The 21,797-nt window shown below is 40.3% G+C and overlaps 1 protein-coding gene across 2 annotated transcripts in view; it reads right to left on the reverse strand.

The window, feature by feature from the left end:
* Nucleotides 1-21,797, reverse strand: part of fam193a (family with sequence similarity 193 member A) — a 227,901-nt gene that overhangs the window by 103,963 nt on the left and 102,141 nt on the right. For both annotated transcript variants that reach the window (XM_043704036.1, XM_043704026.1), the window contains exon 3: nucleotides 11,326-11,571. In XM_043704036.1, coding sequence (XP_043559971.1) covers nucleotides 11,326-11,571 — 246 coding nt within the window. The remainder of the gene's footprint in view (nucleotides 1-11,325; nucleotides 11,572-21,797) is intronic.

Consider the following 21,797-nt stretch of genomic DNA (forward strand, 5'->3'; position numbering starts at 1 on the left):
AAACAAGCTAACTCAGCTCACCCATTTCTTAACATTGGCTCGTTAACACTGTCATGTGTTAACCAAGTTTATTATGCAAAAGGAATAAAATAAAACAAACTACACTATCTACGTAGAACAGAGTTTAAAAGATTTCAAACATGCAGCAAAATAATCTCATTTACTCCCAACACCATTAATTTACAGTTGATCAAAATCCAGGGAATATTTCCATCCCCACAAGAACTGGAGGGTGACTTCACTGCTTCTTTTCAGTTCCTGTCATATGAGCTGCCAAACCCTTTGACTCTCTCAGCTGAGATCTCATCTTTGAAGAACCAAAGCAAATTTCTAACTAGAACACCCTAGTCTGAAGAGGTGCTCAAGTTATGAAGTGTCATTGAACCTGAAACTCTAACTTTGCTTTGTCACCACAGATGCTGCCAGATCGGAGTCCCATCAGCAATTTCTGTTTTTGTTTCAGATTTCCAGCATCTGCAGTTATCTGTTTTATCCTAGTTCGGAAGCTTTCAAAAGCTTACGTCCTAATACTGAGCTAATGCATTTCTGTAACTGCTCTGAACAGATTCCTTTCCCTCGTAGAGATTATGCTTGTGCCTGGTTCTAGTCAGGTTTTCTTCAAATTGCATTCAGAAGCTTTTAACTTTTGTAAGTCTGTTCATGTTAACTTCTGCAAGTTAAAATGGCTTAAATTTGTTTTCCTTCTTGTTGTAGACCCCACAATACGAACAAATTTCCATTAACACTCCAGAAGGCAGTCAGCTGCAGTCTGACAAATCATGGTTATGAAACGACAATTATTATTTTGTCATTAAACCCCTTCACACAAATAGACCAAACTCATATGCCAATAGCTTGAAATCCAAACTCCTTAAAAAAAATTATCAACCATCTTTCAAGAGAATTGCTCATAACAACACCTTTGACATTAAGGATTTGTTTTCGCCTATCTTCTCTTTCACACTCTGTGCTGTAATACGCAAGTCACCAAACACCCCAGTCATTATCTCCTCAGATGGCTTGTAGCCCATTTATCTAAAATCATATGATTTCTTGGAAATGTTGCTGTTTATTAAATTCTGCCCTTCACAGAACTAAAGACTCAAATTCATCTTTCCTCTCCTATCGAACCCAAGTTTCCAAATAACATTATGAGCTTTCATCACAATCTACACTAAAGAAAACAACACAACAAACTTCATGGATGGAATGACATGAGAGGATTTGCAGCACTGAGGGACTTCTAAGTATTATCAAACACTAACATTCATTGCAAAACACTTTCCAACAATGAGGTTCATGACCAGTTGCACATTTACAACGGACCTATACATTAGAAATGATTCGTATCACAGAATATTTATGCTTCGTGGTTAACAATAGACCACAGGATCTAAAACCTATCTAGAACCCTAAGGTAACTAGAAGTAGAATCTTTAATCTGCCAAGAAAAACCTCAGAGCACTGTAAACATCAGCAGGGCAGAAACACACATAATGCCAGCGTTGTCAACTTGAAGAGTTTGTTAACTTCTCAACTGTGCATCGGAGGTGTCAAACACAAGAAGAGGTTTGTGATCCCTCAAGTAGACAATTAAAGCATCTTGCAATGTTCATTTTACCTCAATTTTTACAGTACAAAACAAACTGCTAAATATTTGAGCATCATTTTTGTGGTGTCCAGAAAAAGAATCTCACACTTGAGACATTTTGTTTCAAGTTCCAACATGTAGCACAGAAACAAATCATCAGGCCCAATCAATCCAATCCAGTTTTTATATTTCAATCAAGCCTCCTCCCATTTTTTTCTTATCTAAATCTACCATTATAATCTCCAATACCTTTCTCCCTCAAATGCTTGTGTGGCTTTCCCCTGTGGGAGCAAGTGCTACATTCTTACGAAACTTTAGGTAAATGAGTTTCTCCTGAATTACACCCAGCGCTCTTAAGGTTTGGCATGAAATTGAAGGCTGTAGTTTTTCCATTACAGCACAGAAATGTCTTCTGTATAACACCATTCTCAACTATGGATCAAATTCATTCAGCTTCTGAGCCAACCTGGTTCCGGCAACACACTTTGCAAATCATATTCGAAACATATCATTTTGAAAAAACAGTTTGAATTGCTTATTCAGCACCACTACCAAGCTAACTGGTAGTCTTTTAACAATGGAAAGTCTATGTTGCATCAATAAAATAAAATATACATGCAATCCAGTGTTACCAAAATCTCTCAAACTGAGTTTGCCAAAAACTTTCAAACCTACATTTCCTGAGTTTGATGTTGGTTCACTATTCCTACAATAGAAAAATCCAGGCTCTCTCTTCCCTTTGGTTTGCTGGGCAGATCACGCAGACCAGACATAACTATTGCATTCATCAATAAAAGACTTATTTGAGCCTGACTGCCCACACATTCCCTGCTTCTATTCCTTATTCAGGCGGCTCTTCAATGATGTCATCTTCATTCATGCAATGATTCCAAATTTTTGCCCTCATACTCCATGGCACCACAATTTAACCTCTGCAAATGCTACCACTCTTCCTTCCATTTTTCTGAATCTGACCACAGACACAATCCACCATCACTGAACATGAGCACACAACTTTTAACCAGTTTGCCTTGGTGTAATGCTCAACATGCTAAGCTTTAAACAAGATGGCATCCAGAAACAATCTCTGAAGGGAGGTGGATTGCTCCCTGGATTGCTCAAAGTGTGGAACTGACCACAGAACTAAGAATTATCCTGAGCTGTCCTGCCTCAACACAATTTGCAGAGGAGTTGCTGGCTAACTGAGATGAAACAGTATGAACAGCCTGTCCCTGCTCTATGGTATTGCTCTACCCAGCATAAGAGGCAAGTTACTTCAAGAATAGAATGGAGAAAGCACACCATTGTGCCCCAGGACATGGCTTCTTCTAGAAAGAAGCAGAAAAGAAGTCAAAGTGAACTTTTATACAGTTCAGCCTGTAGCTTGCAATCAAGCTTGCCTCAGTGATTGCTCATACTGGTGAGACTGAGATGCAGGAGTTCTGTCATGATCCAAAGGAATACTTCCCATCAGAAGTCACTGAAACATGGCATGCTTAGCTGTGTCTCAAGTATTTGAGGGTTGGTGTCAGCTACTGGAAGATTTTTCTCCACAAGTGAAGAGACACCAAAATAAATTCTGTTGACTATAATTGAGAGACAACACTCCCAAGGAATATCCTCGACTGCAGATGCATACAGCCTGAAGATCTGAATCCTCAACCCTTAAGCCACAGCCTGCATGAACAATGAGGAGAAAATGTGTAGCAACACAACAAGATGGTACTCTACCACCGTCATTAGAGATTTCCTCTGAAGTGCTTTTCCTGATTAGTTCTTTCCCTATAACAATCTGTAGCTCCTTGAGAAATCCTTTCATTAAGATTATGATATTAATGCAAAATGTGTTTTACTAACATTCATACCAGGAAAGGGAGTAGATTATTTGGCCCTTCAAGCCTGCTCCACCATTCAGTAAGATCATGGCTGATCCAACTTGAACATCAATTTTATATATCTGAATACCCCCAAAAATCTTCGTTCTCTTTCGTAATCAAGGAGATATCTAACCTGCCTTAGAATTATTTAATGTTTTCTGTATCTATTGGTTTTGAAGAATTCCAAAAACTCTGAAGCATTAATTTTTTTTCTCTCATCTCTGCCTTAAACAGGCAAAGTTAAAAATCACACAACACCAGGTTATAGTCCAACAGGTTTATTCGGAAGTACTAGCTTTTGGAGCGCTGCTCCTTCGTCAGGTAGCTAGTGGGATACCATCATAAGACACAAAATCTTTTGCACAAGATCATAGTTTCATGCAACTGATACAATATATTGATTAAACCTAGATTGCTGTTAAGTCTTTCATCTTTTAGAATGGACTACAGGTTTCGATTCATGAATATGTAAAACTTCTTTTAAGTCACATTCCAGAGAAAACAAAGTTTCATTTTAAAAAGGTGACATCTCAGCTCACAATGCATTAAAGAAGTGAGTAAGAGTCTGTTTGCATGCTAATCTTGAGTCACACTCATTCTATTTCCAAAGTAGGAATTTATAAAAGTCACATGGATTGACTGCCTGCAGATTGTGTATTTTTTGAGCAAAATAGAATGTACCGACAAATACAATTCTGCAAATGCAAATTTACCCCACAGACTTTTGTGTGTGTGCGTGAGAGGTAGAGAGAGAGAAAACAGGCATGTCCTTTTTAAAATGATGAGCCTCAGTTCTTGGGGGGTTCAAGTCCACAGCTCCCTGAAAGTGACCAGGCACACAGATAGGGTGGTAAAAAAGGCATATGGCATGCTTGCCTTAATTGATCATGGAATTCAATACAAGAGTCAGGGTGTTATTAGATTAGATTAGATTTGATTAGATTACTTAGAGTGTGGAAACAGGCCCTTCGGCCCAACGAGTCCACACTAACCCGCCAAAGCGCAACCCACCCAGACCCATTCCCTTACACCTAACACTACGGGCAATTTAGAATGGCCAATTCACCTAACCTGCACATTTTTTGGACTGTGGGAGGAAACCGGAGTACCCAGAAGAAACCCACGCAGACACGGGGAGAATGTGCAAACTCCACACAGTTCCAATTCCTGAGGTGGGAATTGAACCCGGGTCTCCGGCGCTGTGAGGCAGCAGTGCTGACCACTGTGCCACCGTGCCGCCCACAAATGTTGGATCTTGAAACCCCAAGATCCCTCTACACACCAACACTGTTCAGGGTCCTGCCATTAACTGTATGCTTTTCCTTAACATTTCATCTCCCAAAGTGCAGCATTAAACCATATTTGCCATTTCTGTATTAAACCATATTTGCCATTTCTCAGCCATATCTGCAACTGATGTAAATCCCAATGTGTCCTTTGACAACCTTCTACACTATCCACAACTCCAACAATCTTTGTCTCTAAATTGCTTCCAATACACAAAAATCCTTCCATAAGTACGGTCACCAGCACTGTATACAATATTCCAGAGGCAGTCTTACTGCGTATGCTGCATAACTGAAGCACAACCTCACTACTCTTACATTCAATTCCCCTTGTACTAAATCATAAAATTATATTATCTTTCCTGATTACTTACTGTACATGTACTAATCTTTGTAATTCATAGACAAGAACACCCAAATTTCTTGTAACTGAGAACTCTAACGTCCTACCATTCACCATGCTTTTCTCTATTCTTTCTGCCAAAATAGGCAACTTCACTCTTTCCCACGTTGGACAAAGATCCGGTAAATGCAGTCTGCTCAGTTAACTGTCTATATTCCTTTGTAGGCTCCTTATTTCCTCTTCACAACTCATCTTCTTACCCACCTTTCAGTCAGCAGCAAATTTAGCCCCACACCTTTGGTCCCTTCATTCAAATCATTGAAGAAAAACATCTGAGACACCAGCATCAACCTCTGTGCTGGCCTAAGAAAGATCCATTTATCCTTACTATTTCCTGTTAGCAAACCAATCTTTTATCCATGCCAATACCATACCCTTGACACCATGAGCTTTCATTTTTCACAATAGTCTTTTCAAATGTCTTCTGTAAATTCAAATACACTAGATCCTCTGGTTCCCCTTTATCTACAGCACAAGTTAACTCTTCAATTAACTCCAACAAATTAGTTAAACATGATTTCCCTTTGACAGAATTCTGCCTGAGTACCTTGAAATTATCCAATTGCTGTTAAAATGTTTCTAGTAATAGTTTCAAACATTTTCCCTATGACAAATGCTAAGCTAACTGGCCTATAGCTTCCTATTTTCTGCCTCCCTCCCTTAACTAAATGACTGACATCACCTATTTTCAAATCTGAAGGAACCTTCCACGAATTGAATGATCAGAAAATAAAACCCAACGTCTCAACTCTCTCACTAACTAGATCTTTTAAGACTCAAAACTTGGGGCCTTGTCAACTGACAGTTCCATTAATTGCTGAAAATGTGTTGCTGGAAAAGCGCAGGTCAGGCAGCATCCAGGGAACAGGAGAATCGACGTTTCGGGCATAAGCCCTTCTTCAGGAGTTCCATTAATTGCTTAATACTTGATAACTGCAATTTTCACCCTCACTTTCAATTCCTGATTTACAGCTGAAATGACTACTTGTATTCTCTCCAGTTAAGACAAAGGCAAAACTGTTCATCTTCCATCTCTTTAGCTCCCATTTTGAAATCTCATTTTCTTAGGACAAGCTACTTTGTTAACTCTTTTCTCGAAATGTCATAAACTTTTCCTGTTTTTATATTTTTGGCGAGCTTTCTCGTACTCTAGTTTTTTCCTTATTCCTCTTTTAGTAAGTCATTGCTATTTTAAAATATTTTGTCCAATTTTCTGACCTGCCACCTATCTTTGCACAATCGTAAGTCTTTTCTTTGAGTTTGGTACTATTTTTCATATTAGGTAATCACAAATTGTATAAATATTTATTTGTTGGAATGTCACTCTACGTGGTCCGTATCCCTTGATTCCTTCTCTATCATATCTGTCAAGATGCCTTTAACATTGCAACTGTATCTGCCTCCTCCTCCATCTCTGGCAGCGCATTCCAGGAACTTACCACCTGCATAAAAAAAACTTACCTCTTGTCTCCTTTAAACACACCTTTTACCTTAAACCTATGCCCACTGTTCTTTGTATCTGTACCTTCCGGGATAACCACTTAAATGCTTGTCATTGTATCTCAATTGACTTCTCTCTTAACTTAAATTTTCATGACTTTATAATTCTTTTTGCTTAAATACAAAATAGTGGTCTTGGACCCACAGTTCTCCCCCTTAAACTGTATGTAAAATTCAATCAAGTTATGGTCACTATTGCCCGGGGACACTTCCACTGGGTGATCAGTAGTTCTGTCAAAAACAAGTCTAGTGTAGTCTATTTTCTCTTTGTCTGACTCAAACATAACTTCCCTCCTGCTGAATTCAATTCCAGAGTAAAGAACAATAGCATTCTATTAGATTCCAACCAGTCGAACATTTTGATTTATTGCATGAAGACACACAGATTCCTTGTAAAATCTTAACATTTAGGTAACATGCTTTTCTTTCATCCTTCCTACCAAACAGACAATTTCACATTTTCCCACACATTACTTTATTTGCCAGATCTTTGCCTACTCATACTTGTATCTTTTTACAGCCCTCAAATCCTCTTCACAATTAGTTTCCTATCTATCTTGGTATCATCAGCAAATTTAGCTAGGATGTTTAAAGAAAACTGGGGCAAATCTAATGTTGCTGTTCTGGGAGACTTGAAAATGCCTGTGCAAGGTGCACATGTTATCATGTTGAACAAAAAAAAGTTGGAAATCTGAAACAAAAAGAAATTGCTGGAAAATCTCAGATCTGGCAGCATCTGTGGAGAGAATTGAGAGTTAACCTTCCAAGTCCAATGACCCTTGTTTTGAAGACCTGTTTCTGGACTCCAATTCCTCTCCACGCATGCTGTTACAGCTGCTAAGATTTTCCAGCGATTTCTGTTTTTGTTTCATAACAACATCTTTGTTGCCAGGGGATTGGAGTACAAGAATACAGAAGTCTTCTCACAATTATAGAGGATTCTGAGACGACCACATCTGGAGTACTGTACATAGTTTTGGCCTCTACATTTAAGAAAATATATATTTGCAATGGAGGGGATACAGAAAAAGATATATTAACCCTGCGATGTGATGCTTGTTTTATGATGAGCGACTGACCAAATTAGGTTATAATCTCTGGTATTTAAAAGGAGTGGCAACCTTATTGAAATTAACAAGATTCTGAAGCAGCTTAACTGTTTTTCATCATTCAGTGAATCTAAAATGCAGGGTCAGAGATATATCAAAATGGTGCTGTTCATTTCGGACTGAAGGAGAAATATCCCCACTTGAAAGTGTTGTGCATCTTTGGAATTCTTTTCTCATTAGAGTTGTTGAGCCTCAATTTAACACACTTAAGACTGGGATAAACAGATTTTTGGTGATTCAGGGAAGTCAAGGATTTGGGGAGCAAGCCGGAAAGCAGAGCTCTATAAAAGGAAAATACTGCAGATGCTGGAAGTCTAAAACGGAAACAGAGTGCGCTTGAGAAACTGAGGTCTGGCAGCATTTGCAGAGAAGCAGCATTAACATTGAGTCCAATGTCTCTTCTTTGGACGGAGATGGGCTGAAAAATGATGTTTTTTATGCTCACGGCAAAGAGGGAGGTGGTGCAAGTGTAACACATGGTGAGGGTGCCCAGAGCAAAAGACAAATGGACTGTCAAAGGAAAAATCTAGATGTACAATGGATGCAAATGCTGCACGTGAATAGCAGAAAATAAGTCAGCTCTATTCAGAGCAAACCCAGGAGTGAGAGAATGAGAGCAAAGGGCACGTGCAGCATCGAATCAGAAGACAACGGTGTTCATGCTCTCAAGTTTTTGAACTCAATGCTGAGTCACGAAGACTCTAAAATCACCAAGTAGAAAATCACTGTTCCTCCAGTTTGCATCAAGACACAGCGGCAAGGCTAGGACACAACTAAGTCCTCTGCTGAGCTCAAATCTTTCAGCAGAGAATGGAACGTTAGGAGGAGGGATGGAGTTAAAGAGAAGTGGAAGACAAGAAGAATTCAGAGCAATGCCAGTCCCTCAGTGTTTTTGGAGCTTGCATTCTCTAACACTTGAAAGGAGAAGAAAAAATTTCTTGTTGAAGTGTTAAATGAGACAAAGAGAAAACCAGAAATAATAAACAGGACAGCATCAAGATTGAGAGGTGGAGTTGATGGAGAGTGTGTGCATGCAATGAAACAGAATGGTTGAGAACATGTGTGTGAAAAACTAGAACACGATTAGATGGGGCTGCAAATTGATAGACTTCTTTTCCAAACTTTTTTTAAAAAAGCTCAAATACAGCACAGACTAACGAAGAGCAGACACCTTTATGTCAAACAAAATTAGGACCAAGATACTTCGTTTGTATTGAAGTGGCAATCTCACTCATCAGACATGCAAAGGCTAATAACGAGTGGAAAAATTCTTAATGGAACAGTGAGGGCTACGCATTGGAACTTTGGATTAAGAAATATTACTTGAATAGAGTGCAGGAAGCCTTGGTCTACAAGTGTTTTGTGCCAAAATGCATTCTACTGCTGAGCACAAAGAAGTTTCAAAGGTCAATGAGGGCCAATGAAAAATTACCTTTGAACCATATCATCGTCACTAGGCCAGTTTACTGAATAATAGTACACATTACATAATTTTAATAACTATCCTACTACAGATGGGTTCACCCGAAATTCTCTAGATTCAGGAATTCTGTCAAAGGATCGGTGATTTCAAATATCGCCATCTTTATTTAAGAAAAGTTAGAGTAACAGACGAAGTGGTTCACCATTAGCAATGAGGAATCAGCTGGAATCCACTATAAGGGTCAAAGTGACTGTACACTTTGATGGTACAAGCTGATCAGAGAGAGACTGTGGATGGATTTGTGTTAGGATGTGTGTTATGCCTATCTAATCTAGTTGTGGTTTCTGAAGCTCTGCATCTGAGATCCAAAGATGACAAATCAGAAACATTCTTACAAAGAGAGAGTGAGAGCTATGCAGGCGTAAGGGAATTGTTTATTCCATGTAGACAGATTATTAAAAGGTATGCATAGATATCAAAGTAAAAGATCCATGCTATCACAGATTCATTAAGTGCCTGTAGGGGTTCTCATAAGAATTTCTTTTAATGCTGTTCTTACGCCTTCTCCCTACAAGTGTACACATTTTACATTTTCAAATAACTGTCTTACTTGCTTTGGAATACCTCAATTGAACCTGCCTCTAGCACACTCAGGCAGTTCCAGGTAGTGCCCACTCACCACAAGAAAAAGCCTGGCCTCAGATAATCTTTGTTTCTTTTGCCAATTTGAATCTGTGCCATTTCCTTCTCAGTCAACCTTTGCCATCAAGAGGGCTTGAACTCACGGGTGGAAGGACTACTTCAGTTGCAAAAGTCTCCATGAGACCCCATCTGCAGCACTGCATTCAATTTAAGGTACACTACCTCATGGAAGGTGGCCTCAGAGAGATACAACATTAACTCATCCAAATGATAAAATGGTTTAAAGAGTTACCATCTGAGACTTATTTTGTGTTCCTTAAGTTTCAAAAAGGTCGAAGATTCATTATATTAAGGTTTGTAATATGGCAAAATTATTCCCTCTGATAATAGAATCCTGAACAAAATAATCTTATATTCAGAGCGATGTTTTTCATAGAGTGAAACTTCTCACAACAAAGGCCAGTAGAAATTTGGAAACCACTCCGCACAATTTTGGGGATATTGGGCCAACTCAAATTTGCAGACAGACATTGACAAGTCGATTGTTGTTAACCAAGCACTTCATGAAATATAGAACAATGGGTTTGTACTCTTGTTCCAAATGTCAAACAGTATAGACAACTTGAGGCTTGAGGAGGTTAAATTTAGAGTTTAGAAGACTGAGAGGGGATCTGATTGAGACAAATAAGATTATTAAAGGATGGACACTCTGGCGTAAGGAAACATGTTTCCGCTGATGGGTGAGTGCCGAACCAGAGGACACAGCTTAAAAATACGGGGTAGTCCATTTAGGACACAGATGAGGAGAAACTTCTTCACCCAGAGAGTGGTGGCTGTGTGGAATGCTCTGCCCAGAGGGCAGTGGAGGCCCAGTCTCTGGATTCATTTAAGAAAGAGTTGGATAGAGCTCTCAAGGATTGTGGAATTAAGGGTTATGGAGATAAGGCAGGAACAGGATACTGATTAAGGATGAACAGCCATGATCATATTGAATGGTGGTGCAGGCTCGAAGGGCAGAATGGCCTACTCCTGCACCTATTGTCTAAATGGCATGTTCATGCTTCCATAGACCTGTTCAATTTCAGCAGTGATTCTAACAACATGCTTATTGGTTAATTCAATTGTGAAATATTTACATGTATATCTCAAATGCACATGCCTAATATTGTTAGCAAGTGAGTTAATGTATTTTCATTAAATTCCTTTAACCGTTTCAACAAATATTAAAATCACACTGCACATTACAAGGTAGAGACAGGAAAACACAAATTTCCCCATTTTATACAGTCAACAACAGTCTGTCTAATATTCTACTTGGATCACAGGTGACATGTAGTGGGGAGATGGGAGTGCTTGGGTGGGTTGGGCCAAGACAGCAAAGTGGTAATAAACAGGAAATCCGGAATAAACACAGCATACAGATTCTAAAATTTAAAAATTAAGCAGCACCAGGCTGAACCTATGGAAGACAAATATTAAATTAGTCCTACTTACCACTAGAGACTGCTCTAGAGAAACTTGCCGATCATCCTTTTCAACTGTGCGCCTGCAATCCGGGCAAACCCACAGTGGAAGGTGCAACATGCTATTAGTTTTTGGAGATGTAGAAAGTGCCATTTTGTTTGGGTTTGTAATCCCACTCTCTGAGAGTGAAGAGTCTTTGCGTTCACTTCGACATAGAAGACATCGTTCTCCTGTTGAGTACGGTGCTCTCTGACCCAGCCCAAAAGTGAAGGGTGTCTAAATAGATAAAAATGCAAGGTAAGTCCATTTGTAAGTGACAAAAACAATTTACTTGAACTCCTTTAGCTTTACACGTGTTTCATGGCTCCTCAAAGGCTGAATAAGTCATATTAATTTTCAGTATTATTTGAAATTCCAGTACTTTCTGGTATTCAGATACTACTTTCATTTTTCATTTTATCAGCCACTGGTCTTGAACTTCACATTTAATTCTCAGACCTAGAATACAGACATAGCATAAATTTAAAGACTCGAGGTCATGCATAACTTGCCTGTACACTTATGCCCACTCTTTAAGACTTGCATTGCCCTACAACTGACTAATAAACCTTCGGGCCATCAACTGCAACTAATTTGTCCAAACTTATTTTAATTAGCACAATTTTCAACCTTATTGCTGAAATCTCATATGCCCTATTCGGTCTCTAATGAAGAAAGAATTTTTGAAACATCTGAGCACATTGAATAACCCACTGGATATCAACCATCCAGAGCTCCACTTGCTGGGACAGTGGGAACTGGCATTTAAATCATCCATCTTTCGAAATTGAGGTGGTAACACTGCCATGAAGACACAAGACTTATTCAAAAGGGTACTAGTGACATGATGGAGACCTCAGAGAAAAAAAAAGTCACTTTGCGCATCTAACTGCAAAAGTAAACTCAAATAAGATGACTGCCCTAAATCTATAACAATTTCATTTAATAAATGTTTCAAATAGATCAAGTTGAACAAACTTAGCAAAGCCAAGGGTTATATCTACTAGAAATATTCATGAATGAAAAGAATTGAGGTAGCAAATAGGGAGACAGTATTTCTTCTTCTCACTGAATGTTTAAGTGAGAATGTCAAAAGGAACATTTCTTCAGACACGGGCTTACTAAGACAAGAGTCTGTCAAAGGTTAGGTGGAAGTGGTACTACAGATGCTAGACATTAGAGACAAGATTAGTGTGTTGTTGGAAAAGCACAGTAGGCCAGGCAGCATCCGAGAAGCAGAAAAATCGACATTTCAAGCAAAACGCCTGATGAAGGGCTTTTGCCCAAAACATCAATTTTCCTGCTCCTTGGATGCTGCCTGACCTGCTGTGCTTTTCCAGTACCACTCTAATCTGTCAAAGGTTAGTCAATTAAATGGCTCAAGTGCTGCACAGGATATGCAGGGACCCGGAATTCAGACTTCATTCATGGGCAACTGCAATGCTATCGGATTTAATAAACATCAAAGCTTCCAGGTGATAAATTTCCAACATTTTCACTATAATTCTTCATAAAGGAGCGCTTTCCATCCTACCACATCTTGTTTTTAAATGCGGTATCAGCTCTACACTAACTTAGGACATTGGCTTCTGTCTGACTCAGTGCTAACTTTCACCACGTCTTGCCTGAATTGTTACAATCTCAAACAAAAACAAACTGAAGACACTGGAAATCTGAAACTAAAGCAGAAATTGCTGAAGAAGGGTGGCCACTGAATTTGAAAAGTTGACTCTGCTTTCTCTCCAGAAATGCTACCAGACCTGCTCAGTTTTTCCAGCAATTATGGTTTACTTTGATGCTCTCATCCTAATTTGCATAATAACCAGGACTTGCACATCTTGTTAAATGGATAAAAAAACTTAAGGGTTAACATTAATCATTGTCCAGTAAATCAGATAGTTCTGGCAACTTTAAAAAAAGTTGTTTCAAGAGATGTGGATGTCACTGTTAACATCAACATTTTTTGCTCGTCACTAATTTTCCTTTATCTGATTGGTTTCTTAGGCCACTGTAGAGATCATTTAATTTCTGTGGCACGAGGATCATAAGTAGGCCAGTCCTGGTTATGACAGCAGATTGTTCCCTGCAGGACATGAGATGTTTGTTTCAAACAACAATCTATGATAGTTGTCAGTCACCAACACTAACTGCATGTTCAACTCTCACTAGCACAGCCACCAATGCCCATTTTCTATGAGTGAATAAGAAAAAAAAGTGAACTTAAATTCCACAAGCTGAATCACCACTCCAGTGAGATGAAGCTATTTATTTAAATAAGTTTTAAAGTATGGATTTCAAAAGTAGTGGCAAATTGGCATTGGCTACTTTGAGAAAAATTTTCTTTCTAAATCAAATAGTCAGAGTTTCCTTTAAGAAGTTATTCCAGCACTGCTCAGAAAGCAAGTGGATATGGACCCTAGAGTGCTAGCTGAAATTTCCTGAATTCACTCATGGGATTTGGGCATTGATGGCTGGGCAAACATTTAACAGGACCTACATAGTTGCCCATGAGTTGGTGATGGCGAGAGGCCTTCATGAATCACTGCAGTCTACGTACTGCAGTTTATCCGCCATGCCACCACGAAGGGGGTTCCAGAACTTTTGGGATATATCTCCAAGTCAGGATGGTGATTGGCTAGGAGGGGAACTTGAAGATGGTGCAGTTCATACAAATCTACTGCCCTTCTACTTAAAGGTGAAGTGGATGTTGATTCAGAAGGTGCTGTCTGAGGACCTTGGTTAATTCATGCAGTGCATCTTCTAGATGGTAGTGCTGCTACTAAGTATCTACAGTGGAGAGAATGGATGTTTGTTGAGTCAATCACATGGGCTGCTGTGTCTTAGAAGATTAGAGACGAAAAAAACTGCAGATGCTGGAATCCAAAGTAGACAGGTAGGAGGGTGGAAGAACACAGCAAGCATCAGGAGATGAAGTAGTCAACATTTCGGGTGTAACCAAGGGTCACACCCAAAGCATGTCCTAGATGGTGTCAAACTTCTTGAGTATTGCTGAATCTGAACTCAACCAGGCAAGTGAGAAGTAATCTGTCACACTCCTGGCTTGTGCCTTGTAGACAGTGGACAGGCTTTGGAGAGTCAGATGGTGACTTACTTGCTGCAGGATTTCTTCAAGTTCCTGTGAATAGTTCATGGAAATGCAGATCTTAAAAATTGTGCCAAGGCCAAAAATGTGCCCAGGATGCTTCATTATTTTCTGATATTAAGCATATGTAAATTACATATATGTCTTATTATATTAAAAAGGTTTTTCTGCTTGTGGTGAATGATAGGGCTCAAAAACTCAAGTTTTTTTTGCATAGCATCTATAATATTACAAAATGTCCCTAGACCTTTCATACAACCAAAAAGAAAACACTGAAACCTTATTATTAAGCTTTATTAAGTGAATTTTAGAGTGTTTTATTGGAGAGGACATTCCACTGCTTCTTTTAAATGCAGCTGAAGACAGACACCGCTGTGGTAAAGATCAGTGGGAAGCCAGATGATTTGGGAAGTCTTTGGGAGATGATTTGGGAGGACAACTTAAAAAAAAAATAAGTGTAAGCTACCTTGTAAGATAAAAAGACTGCAAGAGTTTAAGGTATTAAAAGTCAAAAGAGACACAAGCATTGGACCGCTAGAGAAGCAGTATTGGGGAGCAGAGAAATGGCAGAGGAACTGACTGGATACTTTGCCTCGGTTTTCACAGTAGAAGACAGACACCTGTAGTCTACCAGAACTTCGAGAGAGTCAGGGGGCAGAGGCGAGTGCAGTGGCTATCACTAAGGAGAGGATGCTGGGGAAGCCAAAAGGTCTGAAGGTGGATAAATCACTTAGACCAGATCAACTACACCCCAAGTACTGAAGGAGATAGCAGAGGAGATTGTGCAGGCACTGGAATTGACCTTTTAGGAATCATTGGAATAATGGAAGGTGCCAGACGACTGGAGAATGGTGAATATAACACCCCTGTTTAAAGGAGGGAGGGGGCAGAAGGCAGAAAACTATAGGCCAGTTCATCTGACTTCAATCATTACCAAGATTTGAGAGTCCATTATCAAGGACAGGATGGCAGAGTACTCGGAAGCATATAGTAAAATAGGACTGTGTCAGAATGAATTGTCAAGGAGAAGCTATACCTGACAAATCTGTTAGGATGCTTTGAGGAGATAATGACCAACTCTGACAACGGTGAGCCAGTGGTCATGATCTACTTGGATTTCCAGAAAACCTTTGACAAGGTGCAACACAGGAGACTGCTCAACAAGATAAGCCCATGGTGTCAGAGGGAAGGTACAGATATGGATAGAGGATTGGCTGACTGGCAGAAGGCAGAGTGTCAGCGGAAAGGTGTCTTTTGCAGAATGGCAGCCAGTGACTAGTGGTGCTCCACAAGGATCAGTGTTTGGACCACAACTATACATATTAAAACATTAATGATTTGGATGAGGGGGAGGTAGTGTTGAGGTAGCAGGGAGGTCGCAGAAGGGGATCGCAGAAACTAGGGGAGTGGGCAAAGAAGGGGCAGATGGAATACAATGTGAGGTTATGCACTTTGGTGGGAAGAACAGAGGCATCGACTATGCACGAAATGGGGAAAGCCTTCGGAAATCTAAAGCACAAAAGGACTTGCCAGTCCTAATTCAGGCAGTAAGGAAGGAAAATACAATGTTGGCATTCATTTTGTGGAGGTGCCGGTGTTGGACTGGAGTGGACAAAGTTAAAAATCTCACAAACGCCTTGTTATAGTCCAACAGGTTTATTTGGAAGTACTAGCTTTCGGACTGCCGTTCCTTCATCAGGTAGCTGTGCAGCAAGATCATAAGACACAGAATTTATAGCAAAAAACCACAATGCCATGCATGCAAATGATACGATATATTGAACAAACCTAGATCGCTCTTAAGTCTTTCATTTTTTAGAATGGGTTGCAGGTTTCTTTCATTAATATGTAAATCCCAGAACTGCTTTCAAATCACATTCTCGAGATAAATATAAAATCTCAAGTTAAAAAAAAAAGTGACATCTCAACTCAGACAAAGCATTACAGGTGTGAGATTAGAGGCTGTCTGTATCCCAATCTTGAATCAGACTGTTCTATTTCCAAAGTAGGAGTTTTTAAAATGTTACTTGGATTGACTGCCTGCAGATTGTGTGTTGTTTGAACAAAATAGAATGTATCTGCAATTACAATTCTCCAAATGCAAATTCACCCCATAGACTTGTATGTGTGTGCACACGCTTGTGCACGTGTGTTTGAGAGAGAAACGGCATATGAGGGCTAGAATACAAGAGCACAGATGTACTGCTGAGGCTTTTTAAAGCTTTGGGTCAGACTACATTTGGAATATTGAGAGCAGCTTTGGTCCCAATATCAAAGCAAAGTGAAGGGCCTGTCATATGAGGTGTGGTTGAGGACTCTGGGTCTGTATTCGATGGACTTTAGAAGAATGAGAGGTGAATCTGATTGAAACTTTCAGAAGGCAGCACGGTGGCTCAGTGATTAGCACTGCTGCCTCACAGCGCTCGGTACCAGAGTTCAATTTCAGCCTCTGGCGATTGCCTGTGTGGATTTCCTCTGGGTGCTCCGGTTTCCTCCCACAGTTCAAAGATGTGCAGGTTAGGAATTACCCATAGTGTTCAGGGATGTGTAGTAGTCAGAGGTAAATCTAGGATAATGGGGAGTGAAATGAGTCTGGGTGGATTACTCTTCAGAGGGTCGGTGTGGACTTGTTGGGCCGAAGGGCCTGTTTCTACGCTGCAGGGATCCTATGAATACTGGAGAAGACGGAGAGGCTAGGACTGAAGGGCACAGCCTCAAAGTGAAGGTACCTTTTAGAACTGAAACGAGGTAAATTTTCTTCAGAGTGGACAGACCGCGGTACTCATTGCCACAGAAGACTGTGGAGGCCACATCATTGACTGCATTTAAAATAGGGATGTATGAGTTCTTGATAACGGCATCAAAAGGCTGGACAATGGGATTGAGAAACATCATTCATAATTGAATAGTGGGCCAAATGGTCTAACTCTGTTCCCATGACTAATAGTCTTAAGCTCAGTTGTGAAGGTGGCTATATGTGGGGATGCTCAAGGAGGCCGAAATTAGATCGTCAGAGTCAGAGATATACAGCACGGAAACAGATCCTTCTATCCATGCTGACCAAATATCCTAAATTAATATAGTTCCATCTGCCAGCACTTGGCCCATATTCCTCTAAACCCTTCCTTTCATACATATATCCAGGTGCCTTTTAAAATGTGGTACTTGTACCAGCCCCCACCACTTTTTTGGCAGGTCATTCCACACATGTATCATCCTCTGCATGAAAAGGTTGTCCCTTAGATTCCTTTTAAAATTTCCCCTCTCATCTTAAACTTATGCCCCCTAGTTGTGAACTCCACCCCCACCTCCAGGGAAAAGACATTGTCTATTTGCCCTATCCATGCCCCTCATGATTTTATAAACCTCGATAAGGTCACCCCTTAGCCTCCAATGCTCCAGGGAAAATAGCCCCAGTCGATATAGAGTCTCCCTATAACTCAACACTCAAAACTTGGCAATATCCTTGTAAATCTTTTCTGAATCCTTTCAAGTTTCACAACATCCTCCCCATGGCAGGGTGACCAGAACTGAATGCAGTATTCCAATAGTGGCCGAACCAGCATCCTGTACAGCCACACCATGACCTCCCAACTTCTATATTCAATGTACGGACCAACAAAGGCAAACATACCAAATGCCTTCTTCACTTTCAAGGAAGTATGAACCTGCACTCCAAAGTCTCTTTGTTCAGAAACACTCCCCAGGACCTTACCACTAAGCATATAAATCCTACCCTGATTTGTCTTTCCATTAGCCCATCTGATCAAGATCCCACTGTACTCGAGGTAACCTTCTTCGCTCTCCACTATACCTCCAATTTTGGTGTCTTCAGGACAACCGTACTAACCATACCTCCTATCTTGGCGAATTGTGAGGCTGAAGAGGATTACAGAAATGGGAACAGTTAAAGTCATAAGGAACTTGAGCTGTTTTTGTCCAATGGTGTAGGTAGACCCACAGCACAATTTGCGAGGGAGTTTTAAGATTTTGATTCATCAACACTAAAGGAAAAGTAATCTATTTCAAAGTCAGGATAGTGACTAGCTTAGAAATCTTCAGCACAGCAAAAGGCTTTTTGGTTTGAAGGAGAACTGTAGGTGGTACGAATCTCATGCCCTTGTCCTTCTAAATGGTAGTGGTCATGGGGTTGGAAGTATCATCTCAAGTGCCTTGGTGACTATTTCTTATAGCTAGTACACACTACTGACACTGACCGTTAGTATTGGGGGAGTGAATGCTTGTGGATGAGGTACCCATCAAAAACTGGTGGCAAGCTTCTCGGGTATTGTGGGAGTGACACTAATGCAGGCAAATGAGGACACCTTATGCTGTTTGGCATGCGTGCTTCTTAGCTTCATCAGACTGACATCTCATTTTTTGGGTATGCCTGCTGATATAACCTCCTGCACTCTTCACTGAACTAGGGTTAATCACCTGGCTCAATTGTTACAGTAGAAGAGAGATTATGCCAGGCCATGAGGTTGTATATTGCAGTTGAACATAATTCTGCTGTTGATGGCCCACAGCGCCTCATGAATGCCCACTCAAGTTGCTAGATCTGTTAGAAGACAATCCTATTTAGCACAGTGATAGTGCTACACAACTCAATGGAGAGTATTCTCAATGTGAAGATGGGATTTGGACTCCACAAGGACTGTGTGGTGGTCACTCAGTGATAATGCCATGGAGAGATGAACCTGAGACAGGCAGATTGGTGAGGGCGAGGTCAAGTATGTTTTTCCCTCTTGTTGGTTCTCTCTCAACACCTGTCGTAGACCCAGTCATACTGTTATTTCCACTAATATTCAACCAGCAGAACCAGTTGTCATACTGCTAACCACTGTGGATGACAGACATTCAAATTCCCTATGCACAGAACTTGTACTTGCCGCACTCAGTGCTTCCTCAAAGTAGTGTTCAACATGGAGAAGCACTAATTTATCCACAAAAGGTTTCCTTGTCCAGGGTGACCTGATGCTAAGACATGTCATGGATTTCAGAATAAATCAACTCCCTCCTGTCTGTATACACTCTGCTGGGTCTGCCAGCTTGGAGGAAAGCAAATACCCGGTGAAGGTGATGGTGATGGTGATGGTACTGTCTGGGGCAGTGTTTAAGGTAAAAAGAGTATAAACGTCAAGACTATTGATTCGACTGTGAGACAGCTGTCTCAATTTTATCAGTAGAAAAGTGGACTTTGTAGAGTTGACAGGGCTGAATTTGCCACTGTATCCTCAGTCAATTCCTTTCTTTTGAGATTTTTTTAGTAGTTGATGCATTGATACAACACTGCTGGTCCATTTCCAAGGGAATTAAGAATTAACCATCTCCCTGCGAGTCAGATGTCTGCAGATTTCCTTGGGCTCTGGGCTAGTGCTTTTATGATAATCAACAATGGCTTCATGATCATCATTCGAGTTTTAAGAAAATCAAATTCCAAATGCCATGCCAGGATTTGAATCTGGGTCCCTGGAACATTACCCAGGTCTCTGGATTACTAATCCAGCAACAGCATCATTACACCATTGCTTTCTCATTCAAAACCAAAGTACTTCTGAAATGTAGTCATTACAACAACGTAGTTAATATATTCCCATCTCAGCGATGGATGAGCCCAGCACATCACTGCAAAAGACAAAGTATTTGCATTTATCACAATAAGGACGTCCCAAGCAGATGATCCAGTTCTGCCTCCTCCTGAGGTTGCCAGATCACAGGTACCAGCTTGTGACTTATTTGATTAAATGCATATGGCATCAAGAAATGGCTGAAGGATATTGGGTGTTGCAAAGGCAATAAGTCCTGACTATATTTGGTACTAATTCTTTAGACTTCTGCTCCAAAATTAGCCAAGTCCCTGGCTAAGCTGCACTGGTATGGGTACAACACTAACAGGCAATGTAGAGTATTACCAGGTATGCTTTGTTCATGCAAAAGACAAATCCAATTATCACCATATCATTTCACACCATGATATCTTCCAGAGTGGCAAAGTAGGATGAAGGCATCACATGCAATTTGTGGATGTTCGTTATTAGTCTAAATGCAGGTTTAGGTGTGCATCTTAAATTTGATAACTTCAGCATCTTATTTTCTTCTCTTGCAAAGTTTGACATTTATGATTCTGAAGGTAGCATTTAGCACACTTGCCTTCGTTGGTCAGAGCACTAAGTATTAGAGTTGGGACATCATATTGTGCTGTGTAAAAGGTTGAGGGGTGATCTTATAGAGGTTTATAAAACCATGAGCGACAAAGAAAAGCTGAAGATCTTTTCCTTCTGGTCGGGGAAATTCAAAACTAGAGAACATAATCTTAAGGTGAGAGGGGAAAGATTTAAAAGGGACCTGAGAGGCAACCTTTTCACACAAAGGGTGGTGCATATATGCAATGAATTGCCAAAGGAAATGATAGATGCAGGTACAGTTACAACATTTAAGATCCCTTTGGAAAAGTACATGGAGAGGAATGGATTTGGGGGGAATACAGACCAACGCAGGCAAATGGGAATGGTTTAGTTTAGGAAACCTGGTTGGTATGGATGAGTTGGATTGGAGAGTCTGTTTCGGTGCTGTATGATTTTAACTATTATTATAACAATATCCTTGGACTTGTTTAAAATTATTGTGGGGATAGCTGGATTTTTGTTGGAAGAGATCAATGAAAAGATTCATTGGACTTTTTTTTGTTAAAAACAAGGCACTTTTCTGCAAACATTATGGCTCCAAATTACTGTTAATTTCTGTTGCCTGAACTAACTTCAAAGAAAACGCTGGATTTTAATGCTTTATGGTTGTTTTGCAGATTTGATTTTGATAGATGGACTGGGATTGTCCAGGGAAGCCCGCTGCAGAGCACTCTTCATCTCATGTCTCCGGTTTCTGAAACACCTTTGGGCAAATTCATTGTTGCAGCTGATTGCCCATTAAGAGCAACCGGAAAACCTCTTGATATTGCACCGCCTGACAAGTTGCACAAGCCAGGATACCAGAGAGATAACTGCCCATATTTGGTTATGTGTTTACTCATGCGAGAGAATGACAGACTGACTGCCATCAGAATACCTCAAAATAGTTTTTAAAATTCATTCATGGGACGTGGGTGTTGCTGGCTGGCCAACATTTATTGCCCATCTCTAGTCGCCCTTTACAAGGTGGTGAGTTACTTTCCTGAACAATGCAGTTAACATGTTGTGGGTTGGCCCACAATGCCCTTGGGGAGAGAATTCCAGGATTTTGACCCAGCAAAGGAATGGTGATATATTTCCAAGTCAGGATGGTGAGTAGCTTGGAGGGGAGCTTGAAGGAGGGAGGTATCCCCGTGTATGGAAAAGTGAGGACTGCTGATTAGAGTCGGAAG

Source organism: Chiloscyllium plagiosum, chromosome 2 (assembly GCF_004010195.1).
Source record: "Chiloscyllium plagiosum isolate BGI_BamShark_2017 chromosome 2, ASM401019v2, whole genome shotgun sequence".
Classification (NCBI taxonomy): domain Eukaryota; kingdom Metazoa; phylum Chordata; class Chondrichthyes; order Orectolobiformes; family Hemiscylliidae; genus Chiloscyllium; species Chiloscyllium plagiosum.